Source organism: Rousettus aegyptiacus, unplaced genomic scaffold, assembly GCF_014176215.1.
Source record: "Rousettus aegyptiacus isolate mRouAeg1 unplaced genomic scaffold, mRouAeg1.p scaffold_m13_p_6, whole genome shotgun sequence".
NCBI classification, from domain to species: domain Eukaryota; kingdom Metazoa; phylum Chordata; class Mammalia; order Chiroptera; family Pteropodidae; genus Rousettus; species Rousettus aegyptiacus.
In genome coordinates, this window is record NW_023416309.1 from 91,491,476 (window position 1) to 91,508,197 (window position 16,722).

General features: G+C 37.8%; 1 protein-coding gene across 1 annotated transcript in view; it reads right to left on the bottom strand.

Annotated features, from left to right (window-relative positions):
• Window positions 1–3,112: 3,112 nt before the first annotated feature.
• The window catches only part of STXBP4 (syntaxin binding protein 4), a 149,539-nt gene continuing 135,929 nt past the window's right edge, over window positions 3,113–16,722 (bottom strand). Inside the window, exon 19 of the mRNA XM_036223394.1 lies at window positions 3,113–14,487. Within this exon, the coding sequence (XP_036079287.1) occupies window positions 14,466–14,487 (22 nt within the window). The 3' untranslated portion in view covers window positions 3,113–14,465. The remainder of the gene's footprint in view (window positions 14,488–16,722) is intronic.

A 16,722-nucleotide genomic window follows, 5' to 3' on the forward strand; every position in this document is an offset into this window, starting at 1 on the left:
TTGTTGCTTGATTTTCACTCAGTGGTAGGAACTGATTTAAGGCTCAAAGCAAGTTCTGATGCAAATGTATTTGGATTTTCAAGAAATACATATTTCTCTCTTACAGATAAACTGTCATTGGCTTTTATTTACACAGGGCCTATTCAGCTCACATAGTTAATAAAGTCTAAAGAAAAAAATGGCATCAGTATAATTATTGTCTGGCTATAGATTCACTGATAAGCATTATTTAAAAATACATATTCTCATAATTTATCTTTCATTTAATCTCTTACCTCATGTTTTAATTGACTTTTTGAGGCATCCTCTTGACACTCAGTTGGCAAATATGTGTTTAGTGCCTACCTTACATCAGATACTTTGCTAGATACTGAGAATGCCAAGGGGAGGAATCATGGGCCCTGGCCTCAGGTATAATTCATTCCCACAGAAAGTGCCCATGTCTGCCTGACGAACTCAAGGAATGCTTTCTGGAGAAGGAGGCTTTGATGGAGAATGGATAGAGGAGAAGAATGAACAAGTGCAGAAGCAGTTAGGGCAAGCAAGAACAAATACAAAAACAACCACGTCTTTGGTCCGATAAGTTCTGCCCATGTACTATTATTTAGTGCCTTTAAGAATTTTTTTTTAAAAAGGAATTTTTTAAAGGAGATAAAAGGTGTGTCTGTAAACATTCAAGACCATAGTTTTGCCCTGAGCAGATTCTAATAGGATTTTCCTGTCCTTATGTGGTCATTTTGGTAAAAAAACAAAACAAAACAACAAAAAAAACAAAACAAAAAAAACAAAAAGAAAACTGCATTTCAATTGTTAGGAAAGAGCCGTAAGGCTGAGCAGAGAGAGAAACCTTTCATGGGGTCCTTTAAAATTGGGAGTAGCTTCAGTGCTCTTGACAGAGACAAGTGGGACAATGTGGTCACTGAGAATGGAGTGGCAACTGTGATAAAGGGCTCTTCTGTTAATGGTAGTGTCTTTCCAACCAAGCCACATGGAACTTTAGAAAGATCTGTGCATGTTTCCAGCCCCCATGCATTTTTTCCGTTTGGCAAGAAGCAATGAAATATACAGCTAAAGGGACTTGGGTGTCAAAGTTGCTTCGGGGGCTCTGGTTTAGACTTGACAGGCAGCTTATTTTAAATGCTGGCTTACCATATGACTTATTCATCACATCACATAATCCAGGGAGCATCCCTACTTCTGAGATGAGGAAAATGTGACCTAGAGAAATCGAGCAATTTACGCAAAGTCACACAGCTGATTAGTACTGAGTTTCTATTAAACCAGTGCTGACCTGCCTTATTCAACATGAATTAGTTTTTTCATCTATAATTATTTACTGAATGCTTATGGTATGCTATGCAAAATGCCTCGTTAGAATATGTGTTATTTTTAGTGGAGAGGCAATGTTCATTGCTGTTGGGTCTTGGGCTAATTGCATAACCTCTCTGAGCCTCAGTTTTCTAATCTGTAAAATGGAAAGGATAATAGTCTCTATTACAGGGACACCATGAAGATGAAATGAGGCAATGCATGTAGAGCTCAACATCGCGTCTGGCACATTTAATACAGAGGTCGCTACGATTTAGTGCTTCTGGCCTCTTCTGTCAGAGCTGCCTGTTCTAAAGATGGTTATGAAAGGTTTATAGCCTCTGAGTGCTTTCATTCCAAGTACCTCTAAATGCTTGACTGACAACTCTAGAGGGCTGGAGCTTATCTCTCTCACAGCCACCCACGTCTCTGGATACCCTGTCCCCTTCTTCCAGGCTCTTGACAGCCTCCTGTGGAGGGAATTCGGATGCGTTCTCATTAGTCTCATAACCCTGGGAGGGAACTTAATTGGTGGTAGGCCTACATTTCCTGACTCCATTCAGAGAGAAACATGGGCCAGCTCCCAGATGGCATATCATCCATCTCTGAACCCAGCCAGGTTTGGGTTGGCTTGCAAGACCTGGGACTTGTCATAATATGTCTGGCATTCTAAGAATGGGTTCCATAGAGCTGTGGAGTTTAAAAAAAAAAACAAAACAAACACCAAACATAATATGCGGCATAGCACATCAGCCCTTTGGCAAGAACCAAGGGAGGGGCTCAGTTCAGCACATACTTGGCTGTGCATGTTCCTAACAGCGTAAAAGGATTTTCTTGGTTCCTTCTTAAGCTTGATCACCTCTAATGTAATAAGTCATCTTCTGGGCAAGGTTTTTGCACATGCATGGACATGCTGCTTTTCTGGTTTCCTTTTGCAAATCATGTCTTATGGGTGAGTATGCAACCTACTCTTGTGCACAACTAGATGGAGGGAAAGCTGGCCATTCCGTGTGCATTAATGATAGCAATACATTCCTCAAGGGAGGCAGAAGCTTCAGCAGAGCCTGGAACAGATTTGCAAAATACCCTTTCTGTGTTAGGAAGCTCCAGCCATCAGTGAATTCCTTAGCTCCACAGCCTCTGAGGCTCATTTGAATGGTTCACCTCTCTTGGCTTCTTTGTCCCTTTTGATTTGAGGAATGAGTTCTTTTTATTTAGGATCTCTTAAGGACATTTTGAAGGATCTGATCTTGCTCCTTTTTTTTTTGTCATCTGTGAAAATGAGGATGTAGCTTTGAAGCAGGGAAGAGGAATGAATAGAGAAAAAGAGACTTTTTCCTTTTTTTTTTTGTAGGGGAGACTTACATGACAATATAGTAGTTTCCCCTTATCTACAGTTTTACTTTCCCTGGCGTCAGTTACCCACGGTAAACCATAGACCAAAAATATTAAATGGAAATTTCCAGAAGTAAATAATAAACAATTTATAAGTTTTAAACTGTGTGCCATTCTGAGTTGCATGATGGAGTCTCAAGTGGTGGTGCATCATAGGGTGTTTCAGTCCTAAGTAAGATTTTTGCCGTGGGTTTTTTTTTTTTTTTTATAGGTACCCTTTATAAGATTAAGAAAGTTCCTTTCAAAAAAAAAAAAAACACCCTTTCTATTTTGAGTTTGCTAGGAGATTTTTAAATCATAAAATGAAGATGACTTCTGTTAAATGCTTTTTTTTTTTTGCACTGAGATGAGAATATATTTAGCCTTTATTTTGTTAATGTGGTGAGGTAATTGTTCAACTTTGTGTGTGTGTCTGTATGTCTCTGGGTGGGCCAATTTTTTGAATATTAAACCAATCTAAAAAAAAAAATAAACCAATCTTACTTTCTTGGAATAAACCTTTCTTGGTCATAATGCATTCTTAACCTTTTAAAACACTGCTGGATTTGGTTTGCTAACATATTGTTTATAGTTTTTGCATCTTTATGACTGAGATCATCCTGTAATTTTCATTTCTTGTTAGATTTTGGCATAAAGGTTTTGCTGGCCTCAAAATATGTTTGGGAGTGTTCCATTTTATCCTAGTCTCTGGATCAGTTTTTGTATAATTGGCTCTGTCTTCTTTAAATGTTTGGTAGAAGACAGTGGTAAAGCTATTTAGTATTGAGTTTTCTTTGTGCAAAGTTTACAATTATAGATTTAATTTCTTTGATGTTATAGGATTCAGATATTCTATTTTTCTTGTATTAGTTTTAACAAATTGTATTTCAATGTAATTTTTTTCTTTTGTCACTTAACATTTTAATAACCTAAAATTGTTATAATATTCTTTTACTCTCTTTAATATCTGTAAGATCTATAGTGATTTTTCTTCTTTTTGTTTCTTTTTTCTTGATTTGTCTTGCTAGTTACAATTTTATTACTTTTTCCAAAGAATCAACTTCCGTCTTTGTCGATTCTGTTTCTTCTCTTTCCTTATTTTCTGCTTCTATTATTTTTCTTATTTATTCTACTCTCTTTGATTATAAGTTGCTCTCCTATTTCTAATTCCTTGAGATGATTGCTTAGCTCATTACCTGTCAGTCTTTTTTATTTTTTATTTTTTATAATGCATGCATTAAAAAGTAAAGATCTGTAAGATGCATTCTATAAGTATTTTTATGTACTGTTTTCTCAATCTTTTAGTTTAAAATATTTTCTAATTTTTAAATATTGAGTTGTATCTTTAAATAATGTGTTATTTAGAAGGGTCTTCCTTAATTTTCAAATACATTGATTCTTACTTAAATCGCACTGATAGTAATTTCGTTGTACTAGTTTTTTTCATTTATTCTTTCATAGTATATCTTTTTTCATTCTTTTACTTTTTACATCTTTTATATCTTTTAGATGACTCCAGCAAACAGTTTATGGTTAAGCTTTGTTTTACTATAAAATCTGACAATCTTTGCATTTAATTGGAGCATTTAGTACAATTTGATATGAATCTATCATATTTGATATGAATCTATCATTTTATTGCTATCTTTGTATTTATGCCAATCAATGTATATTCTCATTTTTATTTTTTTTTGTCTTGTTTTATATTGATTACATTTTTCGGCATTTCATATTTCCTATTTTAGTTGGCAGTCCTATATTTTTAGTAACATTTTAGTGGTGTCTTAGTCAGTTTGGGATGCTGTAACAAAATGCCAAAAACTAGGCAACTTATCAACAATAGAAATTTATTTCTCATACTTCTGGAGGCTGGAAGTCTGAGACCAGGGTATCAGCACGGTTGGGTTCTGGTGAGATCTCTATACTAGGCTTCAGAGAGCAGACATCTCCCTACCCTTTCATGGTAGAAAGAGATGAAAAATAAGCTCTCTCAGGACTCTTACAAGGGCACCAACCCTATTCACGAGGGCTCCAATCTCATGACCTCATCTAATTACCTCTCAAAGGCATTACCTGCTAATATCATCATACTGGGGAGAAGGATTTTACCAAATGAATTTTGAGAGACACTAGCATTTAGTCTACTACAGGTGGTTACCACAGAGATTACCATAGGCATCCATTACCTATCAACAGCTAGTGTTTGGTACTTTTACCCTATTTCCATATAGTTCAAGGACTTTATAATATTTGAACTCTACCCTCCTTTTAACATACAGTGTTGCTGCCACATATCAGTAAGTTCACAGATATTTTAAACCCTATCAGACATAATTTTATTATTATTATATAAAGTTTATTATTACTTTATATGGTCAATATTCATTGAGCTTTAATCATATATTTACTTTTTATTGATGTTTATTCCTTCCTTCATCTCTAAGCTTCCACCTGAGATAATTTCTTTTCCTACAAAACTTCTTTTAATATAGATCTACTGAATTTTCTCAATTTTTGTTTGACTGAAAATATTTTCATTTCACTTTTATTTTTGAAGGCCATATTGCTTGGTATTGATTTCTAAGTTGGCAAGATTTGTTTTTTCCTTCTCAAGTACTTTGTAGAAATAATCCTATGATCTTCTGTCTTTCATTATTTCTGTTGAGACAATTATCAGCCTTTTTTGTGTAGTTTTTTTTTTTTTTCATGTTTTCTTTTTGTCTTTGGTTTCCAACCATTTTACTATGTTGTGCCTAGATGTGAGATTCTTTTATTTATTCTGCTTGGGGTAAGAATTCTTGAATTTTTTACTTAATATATTTCATCAGTTTTGGAAAGAATCTTCCAATGTATCTTCAAATATTTCTTCTTCCCCATTCTTTCTATGTTCTTAGTCTGAGACTCTACACATTAACCATTTTCATATGCTCTTAAATCTCTTTTATATTTTTATCCTTTTGTTCTTTCTTGCATGATTGATATTTTCTTCTATCTTCCTGTTTTAAGTTATGTTTAGTTGCTGTTAAACACATCTGCGTACTTCTTAATTTTGATTACTGCATTATTTTAGTTCTAAAATTTCCATTTGGCTATTTTTTTTGGTAGTTTCCATTTATCTGCTAAATTTCTGAATCTTGCCTTTTATCTCTTTTATAAGCAGTTATTCTAAAGGTTGTGACTAATAAACAATTCTATTATTTAGAACTTGAAGCTTTTTCTGTTTTCTGTGTTTTCTCTTGGTTCTTGTATGCTTTTCCTTGTCTCTCACTGTGCCTTGTTCCTTTTGATTGTGTGCTAGACAGTATATGATAAAAGTTAGGGAGAAAAAGGCTTATGATAATGTTCACTTTCTTTAAAGGACATTTATAATTGCTTATGGATGATGGCTAAAAGAATTAGCAATCTGGGGTCATTTTAATCCAACTTCAGGACTGAAATGATTTAAATGTTGGCTTCCAACTTTTTTAAGGGTGAATCTTCTTCCATATTACCATTTCTCATAGAATATTAAGTCTTTAGAGTTCCAAAAGTTTATTAGTGCTCCTCTGACTTGGGACTCCAATTTTGTCTAACTCTAATTAATCTGTTAAAATTTCTATTCAGTAACTCAGACTGCTATCCACCTCTTCTTAATCAGCAGATACTCTAAGAGTATAAGAGGTCCAATTGTTGAACTTCCCTCTGTTAGTTTCCACTTTCTTTGAGATCTCAGTCTCATAAGTTGTCACTGTGTTTTTTTAAGCCCTCCAATGACTTAAAGCAGATTAAAATAAAAAGTTGTTCAGATTTTCTAGTTGTCTTCCATACGAGTGTTGGGTAGACTACTTTGTCCACAATTTAAAAAGCTATTTAATTATCTTAAAATGAAATTGCCCCCTCTCTGTGCTGCTTAAGAGAACCACATTGAGGAATTAGGTCCAAGGTTGGGCTGTAGGTTTTAAATTGAATATTACATTCTTCAGAGACTGGGAAATTTAGTGGCAAGAAGAATTGTGAGAGCACTCCAAAATACAGGTGAAATTTCAGTAGGAAAAATTCAGGCACACTGCTCTAATCTCATTTTATCCTAGATGCCCCCCCACCTTTCTATTATGAATACAATTTCAGGTTTTATTAAAACTTTTTTCCTATCTGTAACCAAAACTACATTCTAAGAGGGGTGGTTACAAATAGCATAAAGACTTTTTTGAATCTTTTGAGCACCTTGATAGATCTGGATATTCAAGAAGGGAAGAAAAATAGAATAACATTATAAAATAGGAGAAGAATTTGGAGTTTATATAGCAATTATAGATGAAGGAGGTGAGGGAAAACAGGGGAAAGGTTAAGAAAGATAGATGCTAGTCTGATAGAGGTTATGAGCTTAGTGGTGTGACTCCTATACCTCCCCCTACCCCTTCCACTCATCCTTCTCCAATCTTAAGTAAAATCAAATAAACCCAAATTTTACAGTAGAAAGCAAAAGATGAATTATTTTGTGTCAGTTGACATGATATAGGATGAAGGCTTGGAATAGAAACCTAGAAGAGGAATTTGGACTTCCATAGGCTGAATGGGCCAGCCTATGTATGTTTCATGACCTCTGGGCTACAACTAAAATTGTCTTGCCTCCTGTCTGGAGTCTCTTCATGGGAAATTCCCCTCAGTTAAATCTGGCCTAATACTATGTCTCTGTATGACTGAAGAGGCTCCTTTTCACTCCACATTACCATTCTCACACTGGACACAGTGAGATGCCCCTACCTGAAATGACAGAAGGTATAGTGACTTAGGAGTCACTGATTCTCTCTCAAATGGTTTTAGGGTTGGTTGCCTTACCTTCAGAGTCTCTGTTTCTGCATCTCTAAAATGGAGTTGTATTAGATTGGTGGTTTACAACTATTCTCTGAAGAATCCTTTGTAAAATTAAATCTTACATAGAAGCATGGATACATTAAGGAAATAAACTCTATTCGAATGGAAGGGTGGGCAGGGGTGGTAATCTCGCCTGAACACACTTCCTCATTCCACAATTTCTAATGAGATTCATTAGAGTATGATTTGATAAGCAGTGGACTTGATGGTTCCTTTAGTTCTAGCTATCTCCTCATATAGAGAATGAATCCCACCTTTCGGTCATTTAAAAACAATGGTAATTTAAGGAAAGATTATCTTTTCCCTTATTGTAGTGGGAGGTGGAGAGTAGAAATGATGCTCACGTTTATGGAAGCCTTATTAAGGGACAGACACAGCGGACCTTTCCTTAACCTTTATAAGGGCTATTCAGAGTTGGTTTTATGCCCAATGGAGGGAGCACCTGAAGCTCCGAGATGACTATTTGGCTCAAGGTTTCGCGACTAGTATGTGGCAGGACTGCATGACAAGCTCAGCTCTTTTTGACTCTACCATCATACACGGAGCTGGTGGGTAGAAAAGCAGGCACCTTAGAAAATGAGGTACAGGTCTGAGTCTAGAAAAATGCCATGAAATGTTTTTTAGTGTGAATACATATAGAGCTTTCTGCTTTCAGATTTAAACTTGTAACATGGTGACTAGATAGACATAAAATGCGAAGTCTACAGTGATAACAATAGCAAAAATGTTGCTAACGAGGCACAGTTTAGTAAATAATTTGTGTCATCGTGACTGGGCCAGAGTGCCCAGATATTTAGTTAAATGTTATTTCTGGGCATGTCTATAGGGATGTTTCTGGATACGTTTAATATCTGAATCAGTAGGTTGAGAAAAAGAGATTGATCTCTCAATGTGGGTGGGCCTCTTCTACTCTACGCAAGACCTAAATAGAATAAAATGCTGAGTAAGAAAGAATCCTTTATCTGTTTTTGAGCTGGGACATCGGTTTTCTCCTGTACTCAGACTGAGCTCCATGTTTCCTGGATCGTGAGTTTGCAGATGGTGGGACTTCTCAGGAGCTGGATACGCCAACTCCTTATAATAAATCACATATATATATCTCCTATTAGTTCTGTTTCTCTGGAAAGCCTTAATACTAAGTCGTCATCGTGTAGTAGGCACTGCACCGAAGTGGTGCACGTAACATCTCATTTCATGTAATCCTCTCCACAATCTTAAAATATTCAGTCCTCTTGTTACTACCATTCCGCAGATGAGGCTTAGAGCAGTTAAGTAACTTTGCCAAGGCCACATATCTTAAGTGGAGGGTGGAGGACAGTCATTGATCCAAAAGTCATGTGGCTTTGAGTAGGTCAGTGAATTTATCTGAATTTATATGTTAAATGGGAATAATAACACCCACCTTGAAGAACTGTCAAGGGAATTAAATAAAGTGATATGTGTCATTACTTGGAACAGGGTGAGGTACATGGTAGGGACTCAGAAACAGTAGCGTTTGATATTTTATTTCTTATTGTGTTACAAAATTCAGAGGTTTTGCAGCTTGTGGAACAGAGGTAATTCCTCCAGTGTAATATATCACTAACATCTGAATTTGATCATTTGTTCATCTCTATTAAGCTCCAATGATATTTCGTGTTATCCTGGGGAAAAATGTGATTACTGTGACATTTAAATTTCTGTACAACCCAGGGAGAGGGAAGAGGCACACTTCTGGAATCCAGGCAAAATCATGGTTATACTGCTGTTAGACAATTCCAGGTTGCCATACCTAAGGAAGCTGAACAGCTGCAAAGGTCACCAGGAGGTGCTTTGTTTCCCAAAAGGTGTTTGGCATTTACTTTCACTCAAGCATGTTCCTTCTGCTCTGATAACCATTGTCACCTTCGATTACAATAAGAGATGTCAGAAGGGTTTTTACAGGCATATGGCATTAATTTAGTTTCCCCTCTGTGGTCATAGAGTTTGCAAAAATGAAAACAAAACAAAGCCCTACTCAGCCACTTATCGATTCATATGTATTGGACGGCGATCGTGTGCCACACAGCCGGAAGGCCAGGATCTCCATTTTGGAATTCGCGGAATGCACACGCTCCTTTCAGGGTGCTGGCTTCGGTGGTGCTTCGTTCTCAATTTCCTCTCCATCCTTTGGGAAACGGGTCAGAGGACCATGCAGATTGTCTTGGGAAATATAACGACATCAGCCACGTTTTCTTTTCATCACATTACTTGGAATTATGAGTGTGCTTGACAGTTGCCAGGGCCTGTTCATGTGCAGCTACTGCTTGCTGCAATCCGGGGAGGCAGGCAGTGCAGGCTGGATTACATGAGGGTGAGGGGACTGATGTTTGGGGATATTGCAACACTTGGCTGGGGTCTCAGTCAGAGGAGGGGGCAGTTTGAGGAAACGCCCTCCACTCTTGTTTCTTGCCCATCCATCCTTCACACCTTGGAGAGCCTTTAAAGAAATCTCATTATGCCATCATCCTACTTAAAATCTTTCTATTCCTCACCTTATTCTTAGAATAATGTCCAAACTCTTAACATGGCTTACAAGGTCTTTCCAGATCTGGCTCCACTCACTTCTCCAGACTTACTTCTGGCCATTCCCACTGTCTCCTTGCTGCCCTTCCGTGAAGCTATGTTCTGAATGCACCCAATCCCACTGTCCCTCACGCTCTTTCTCATCGCCCTGCTATTACTCAGGAGGCTTTCTCACCTTACTACTCCCCCACATGCCTGGCTAACACTTACTAATTATTTAAATCTCTTTTACACATAACTTCCTCCAAAAAGCCCTCCCTGAGCTCTTGTGTCTGGGTTAAATTCCTTCACTACTATGTGTGTCCGACACTCTTCTACCCCTCTGCTGGGTCTATTTGTCTGCTGCTCCTACTGGGGTGGAATCTCTGTGAGAATAAAAACTGTATCTCATCCATGGGCAGCACCTGTGCACTTAGAAGGCAGGCAGAAATTATCCACCGAACAGTAACTGGTTTATGAACTCACTCTGATGATATTTCTCGGACAGTAGATCTCCGTTTGCACACAAATCAAGAATCACTGGACGAATCCTTATGCCGGTTGGCCTCCATTTGCTCCCACAGCTCCAGGAGGAGGTGGAGCCCTGCGGACTGCCTCCCCTGGGCTCTCCTGCTAGATGTTTTGTGCAGGCTTCCCTCCAGCAATGAGAAGCACCCAAAGGAGCAGGGAGGATGAGAGAGCAAGGTCAGGACAAACTTCCTCTCTCTTTCTGCCACTTCTTGCTTTGCTGCCATGTCCTGATGGTAGCTGCAGCTCCAGTGGGGGGCCTTCTCCTCCGTGGTCCAGTTCCTAGTCGTCTCTGGTGACATTATATCTTTTTTAGCCCTCAGCCCTAAAGGTAGAAGTGTCTTCTAACTACTGTTAGTTTCTGGGTGCTTCACCATCACTTGCTTGTTTCCTGAACGCTCACCACCTATCTATAAGTAGCATCTTCATTTGGACTGTCTGTGGTGGCTTCTGATTGACAAAGTTCTCTACTTAGTACGGTTAAGATTATGATTTTCAAATTCTCTGGGATGGTTTCTGGAAACCTTAGACTCTTGGAGGTAATTCTCAAGATAGCTCCAGATTGCTGACTTATAATATAGACATAGAGAAGAATTTCCAGAAGGCTTAAAATGAAACTTCCCTTCTCTGCTTAATTTTTAGCATTTCCTCTATGAGCATCAGGTGTCTTTAGATCTCATAGGTCATACAGCTCCAAGCAGATTTGGTGTCCATATGTCTGTATAATTCAGTGGTATGGGAATCTCTTCTTCAAGCTTAAGGACTGCACGATGCTCTCAAAATTCCTCCTAGTTTGCCTTAACTTCCTGTCATTTCATCCCCATAATGGTTTTCTTGTGAAGGCCACATCCATAGCCACATGATGTTTGTTGGACTGTAGGGACGTTGGTGTGAAAGAAGTTGTAGATGCCATGGGTTTAGGCATTTATGTTTTCCTTTAAGCTCTTGTGATCTTATAACAATTTTTTTTTTTTTTAAATAGAGCAAAAGTTGCATTCTCTAAGAGTAATATAGGAATGGGCTAAATTATGATTTGGAGGTATCTGGGAACCACCACAACTGGGAGGGGGTAGAGCCATTCTCAGACCTGAAATAGCCTGGCTTGGAAACTGATGAATCATTCATTGTGTAGGCCAACCCTAACGGGGCCCGAGGTGTGGGAGAATTATGCATGCGCACTGTTATCTAGGTGAAATGTGGGAAAATTGGACTTAAACAAGAAAATATTTGAAAATCACATATTTGACAAAATATGGTAGTTGCACCTCTCTACAACTGCAAAATGTATAAAGAATTCTCAAAACTCAGCAGCAAGGAAATAACCCAATTTTAAAACATGCAAAAGACTTGAACAGACATTTCACCAAAGAGGATATACAGATGGAAAATAAGTAGATGAAATGTTGTTCAACATCATTAACCACAGGAGGAAATTAAACCACCACGTATCTATGAGAAGGGCTAAGATAAATAATAACTGACAATACCAAGTGTTAACAGGAACATGGAGCAATCAGAAATCTCGTACACTCTCATGAATGTGTAAAATGGTACAGTCAGTCTAGACAATAGCTTGAAAGTTTCTTGAAAAGACAGGCAGGATAACATCCCCACAAAGATGCTCATGCCTTAATCTCCAGATCCTGTGACAGCATCACTTTCAAAGGCAAAAGGTCTTCGCAGATATGATTAAGGGTATAAACTTCTAAATGCTGAAATTACCCTGGATTTTCTGGGTGGGCTCAGTCTAATCACATGAGTCCTTAAAAGCAGACAATCTTTTCTGGCTGGGTCAGAGATGTGACAATGAAATAGGGGTAGAGAGAGAGGTGATGCGAAAGCAACTTGACTGGCCATTGCTGGTTTTGAAGGTGGAAGTCGGGGGCCACGAGCCAAGGAAAGAAACAGGGACCTCTGTTCTACAACTGCCAGGAACTGAATTCTGATAACTGAAAGCGCAAATGGAGGGTTCTTTTCTAGAGCCTCCAGAAAGGAATGCGGCCCTGCTGACAGCTTGGATTTAGCCCTCTAAGACATATGTTGGACTTCTGACCTATTGAACTGTGACATAATAAATCTGTATTACTTAAGACACTAAGTTTGTTGTAATTTGTAATGGCAGCAATAGAAAACAAATATACAACATGATCAAGGGATCCTGCTTCTGGGTATTTCCCCTGGAGAAGCGAATACTTATGTTCATACAAGAACCAATACACAAATTTTATGTTTTTTTTTTTAAACCACAATTGAAAAACAAATACCAATACATGAATGTTTACAGCAGCTCTAGTCATAATCATCAAAACTTGGAAACAACACAAATGTCTTTCAATGGGTTCATGAGTAAACAAACTGCATTATGTCCACACAATGGAATAGGAATACTTACTCAACAACAAAATGAACAAACTATTGATACACGCAACAACCTGGATGAATCTCAAAGGCATCATGCTGAGAGAAAGAATCCAGTCTCAGAAGGTTATACACTATATGATTATTTATATATTCTCAAAAAGACAAAAAAAAAAAACCATAGCTATGGAGAAAGGGAGGTGATTGCCAGGATTTGAGGTGGGAAAGGGTGTGTCTGTCAGAAGATATTGGGAGGGAGTTTGTAGGGTGTAAAACTGTCCTGTATTTTCATTGTGGTGGTCGTCAAATAAATGTATCTATATACGTTTTAAAAATTCATAGAATTTTACACCCTGCCCCCAAAAGTCAATTTTCTGTAAAATTATTTTCAAAATATTAAAGAAATAAACCCAAACTGTAACAATCCAACAATGAATTGAAACAGACCACATAGGCTGACACGGATTTCTGCTTGGTGGTTCGGGAATTCCCAGTACTAGGGGACATGCCACAAACATGGCTCGGGGAGGAGACTCAGTCATTTTTTAAAATTTGTGCCCTAGCAACCTCTCAAGATCTTTCTAAGAGTGGAAGTTGTTCCAGCAGGGCTTCTGGAGACTTAGACCCAAGCTTTTGCTTCTCTCTGCCAAAGCTGGCTTACATTACACAAGCTTTACAGTCCTCATTTCAGCCTCTTGCTGTAGGTGCAGAGTGCAGGTTGACCAACCAACCTGGCTTGCCCAGGACTATGGGAGCTTCAGGGACCTGGGATCACCAGTGTTAAAACTGGAAAAGTCCCAGAGAAACTGGGACAAGTTGGTAACCCTAACATGACTTGGGAAAGTCACATAACCTATTTGAGCCTCAGTTTCCTCATATGCAAACCAGAAAGAATGCTGCCATTGACTGCTTCACCAGGTTACCATGAGATGCAAACTTTAAAGTGTAAATCCCATATAAATGTGAGTGGGTGGTATTATTAACATTAAAAAATGGGATTCAGGGAGTCTTAAAATGCACAATAACTCATCAGAGAAAACCATGCAGTTGGAGTGTGTGCATCTGATTGCAAGCATTGTTGAAGTTGTGGTTTCAATTTGGCAACTATAAGAATACATGCACCCAAGAATATAACTTTTGTTTCTGGCAACCTATTTCCTGAAAATTTGTTGCCTGGATCCCATGACAGGCTATGGCAGTGATTCCCAACCTCGGCTGTATAAACACTAGAATTGCCTGGAGATCTTTTAAGATGCTGGTGCCTGGGCCCTACTCCTAGTTTCAAATTTAATGGGTCTAGGGATCTGGCTAGGCTTCGTGAGCTTTAAAATCTCTCCAGGTAATTCTAATGTGCAACCAGGGGTCTCTTAATACATCAGGGCTGGGCATCACACCAATGGGCACCTTGGAGGTTTGTCCTTACAATTAACCAGATAGATTAAATGGTACTCACAGTCTAGTGAGCTCACTCCGCAAGAGAAGAGTCTGGGATATGCCGCCAAAAGAGCTGACTTCTGATCTCAACAGGACAAGAACTCACATCTACAAAGAATGACCAACAGCGATACTAATCACTCAGGGAACTTAATACTATAATTACTGCTGTTTTTCTTATTTAAAGGAGGAAGTTCTAGATTAGGGGGTTATATTAGTTTGCTAGGGCTATGGAAACAAAGTACTACAAATTGAGTGGCTTAAACAATAAATTTATTGTCACATAGTCCTGGAGGCCAGAGCCAAGAGATCGAGACATTGGCTGGGCCATGCTCCATCTGAAGGCACTGGAGAAGGTTCTATCTCTGACCTCTCTCCTATCTTTAGGTAGTTCCTTGGCTTGTGGCAACATAACTCCAGTCTTCACATGGTCTTCTCCCTGTGTGTCCGTCTCCAAATTTCCCCTTTTTATAAGGACATTACTGATATTGGATTAAGGCCCACCCTAATGACTTCGTTTTAACTTGATTACCTTTGCAAAGCACCTGTCTCCCCAAAAAGGTCACATTCTGAGGTGCTGGGCGTTAGGACTCCACATACACATGTTGAAGGGGACCACAATTCAACCCACAGAATCAGAGAAGTTACAATTTCTATGGAGTCAGGGCTGTGTATCTTATTATGAGCGTTCAGATAGACTATAAAACTCCACGATGGGACATGGGAGAAAGGGGCCTGAGCCAGTCTGTCTCTGGAAGGAAGGCAATACCTGGTCAGCAAAGGAAAACCACGTGAGGAGGCTAGCCCACTGGTTATCTCTTGCCGGTAAATCAATAATCTTCGCTGAATGATATAAGAGATGAGATTTTTCAAAAAATCATCTTTAGGCAAAATAAGAATTTTTTGAAGGAGTTAGTAATTTCTCTCTTAATAGGAATAACTAAGTACAGCCTCGGACAGCTATGGCTCAGGAATGCTTCAAAAGGGTACTTTCATCTGAAAGACAGGTGGACTAGAGGAACTTACAAGTGCACGTTGACTCTAAGATTTTGTGCTTCCTGCAAAAACATTATTCAGAGGCTCACCTAACATTTTCAGGGGCAAAGTCTGCACTGGGTGCTGTTTCCAAAGGAAGAATATTTCAGACCTGGCTCTAGATGCAAAGAGTTAATGTGAAAAACGCAACGATATACTAATTCTGCTACAATCTATTGTTATTTTTACTGCACAAAAGTTTTCAATGGAGAGAAAACAGGTCCTGGATCTTTGATGACAACTAGATATAGATGGCAAACTTGGGCGCCCTGCAGGATGGTTCGCTTAATGATACTGCCCAGGAATATTTAAATTGGCATCCATAATAGCAGTAAAGGCCTCAGTCTTTACTCTGCCATCAACCTGGTCCTCCCCAGGGAATTAAAAAGGAAATACGACAACTCTAGCATTTCTGGCAAGAAAAAAAAATCTTGAATAAGAAGCAAATGCAGTGAGTCTGACCACACAAGTGGAGGCACATATATTAAATGCAAATCTGTTTTTGTTTGTTTGTTTCACAGTAATTTAATTTAATTATTGAAAATAAAAAGTTCAGGACTCATCTATGAAAACAGGGCAATTATTTATCCTTTCATCCCCTATAGTATTATGAATTTTATTTGATTGCATACAGTTCTAAAGCAAAATTCTAAAAAATATAAGGGAAAACATTTTTTTAAAAATGAAATATATGCTCACTGTAGAAAAATTTTAAAATGCAGAAAAATATAATGGAGACAATAATAATATCACTAATAATATTATCTAATATTGTTCAGGTCTTTGATGGTATTTATATCTAAAATACTGTTTACAGACTTTTTTTTTTATTTCCAATAAATGTTATATTGTGATACTTTCCTAGGATCATTAAATACAATTAAACATTTTTCATCATGTTAGATATATTTCATTTAGACATTACCCTGGTTTGAGGAATGTAAGTATTTATTTCTATTTTAAATGATGCTTCAGAAAATCGTTCAATACATTTTTTTTTTAATCTAAAATTGTGACCATTTGTGGGGCTAATTTTATAGCAATAGAACTATAGGATCAAGAAGTTTGAATATTTTTAAGGTTCTTAATAGATATTCCAAGATTTTTTTCTGGAAAGTTTGTAGTGATTTATAGATGCCATAAGAATACTTGAGAATATCTATGTTACGTACCTTATCATAAAGTATTATTTTGTTTTAAAAAGACTTTGTTTTTATCACATCTTAAGTAATTAATAATCCTAGAGAAGGTTCATACCACAGGTGGAAAGGTTTATTTCCAATTTCTGTGAAACTGGCAAGAAACAAG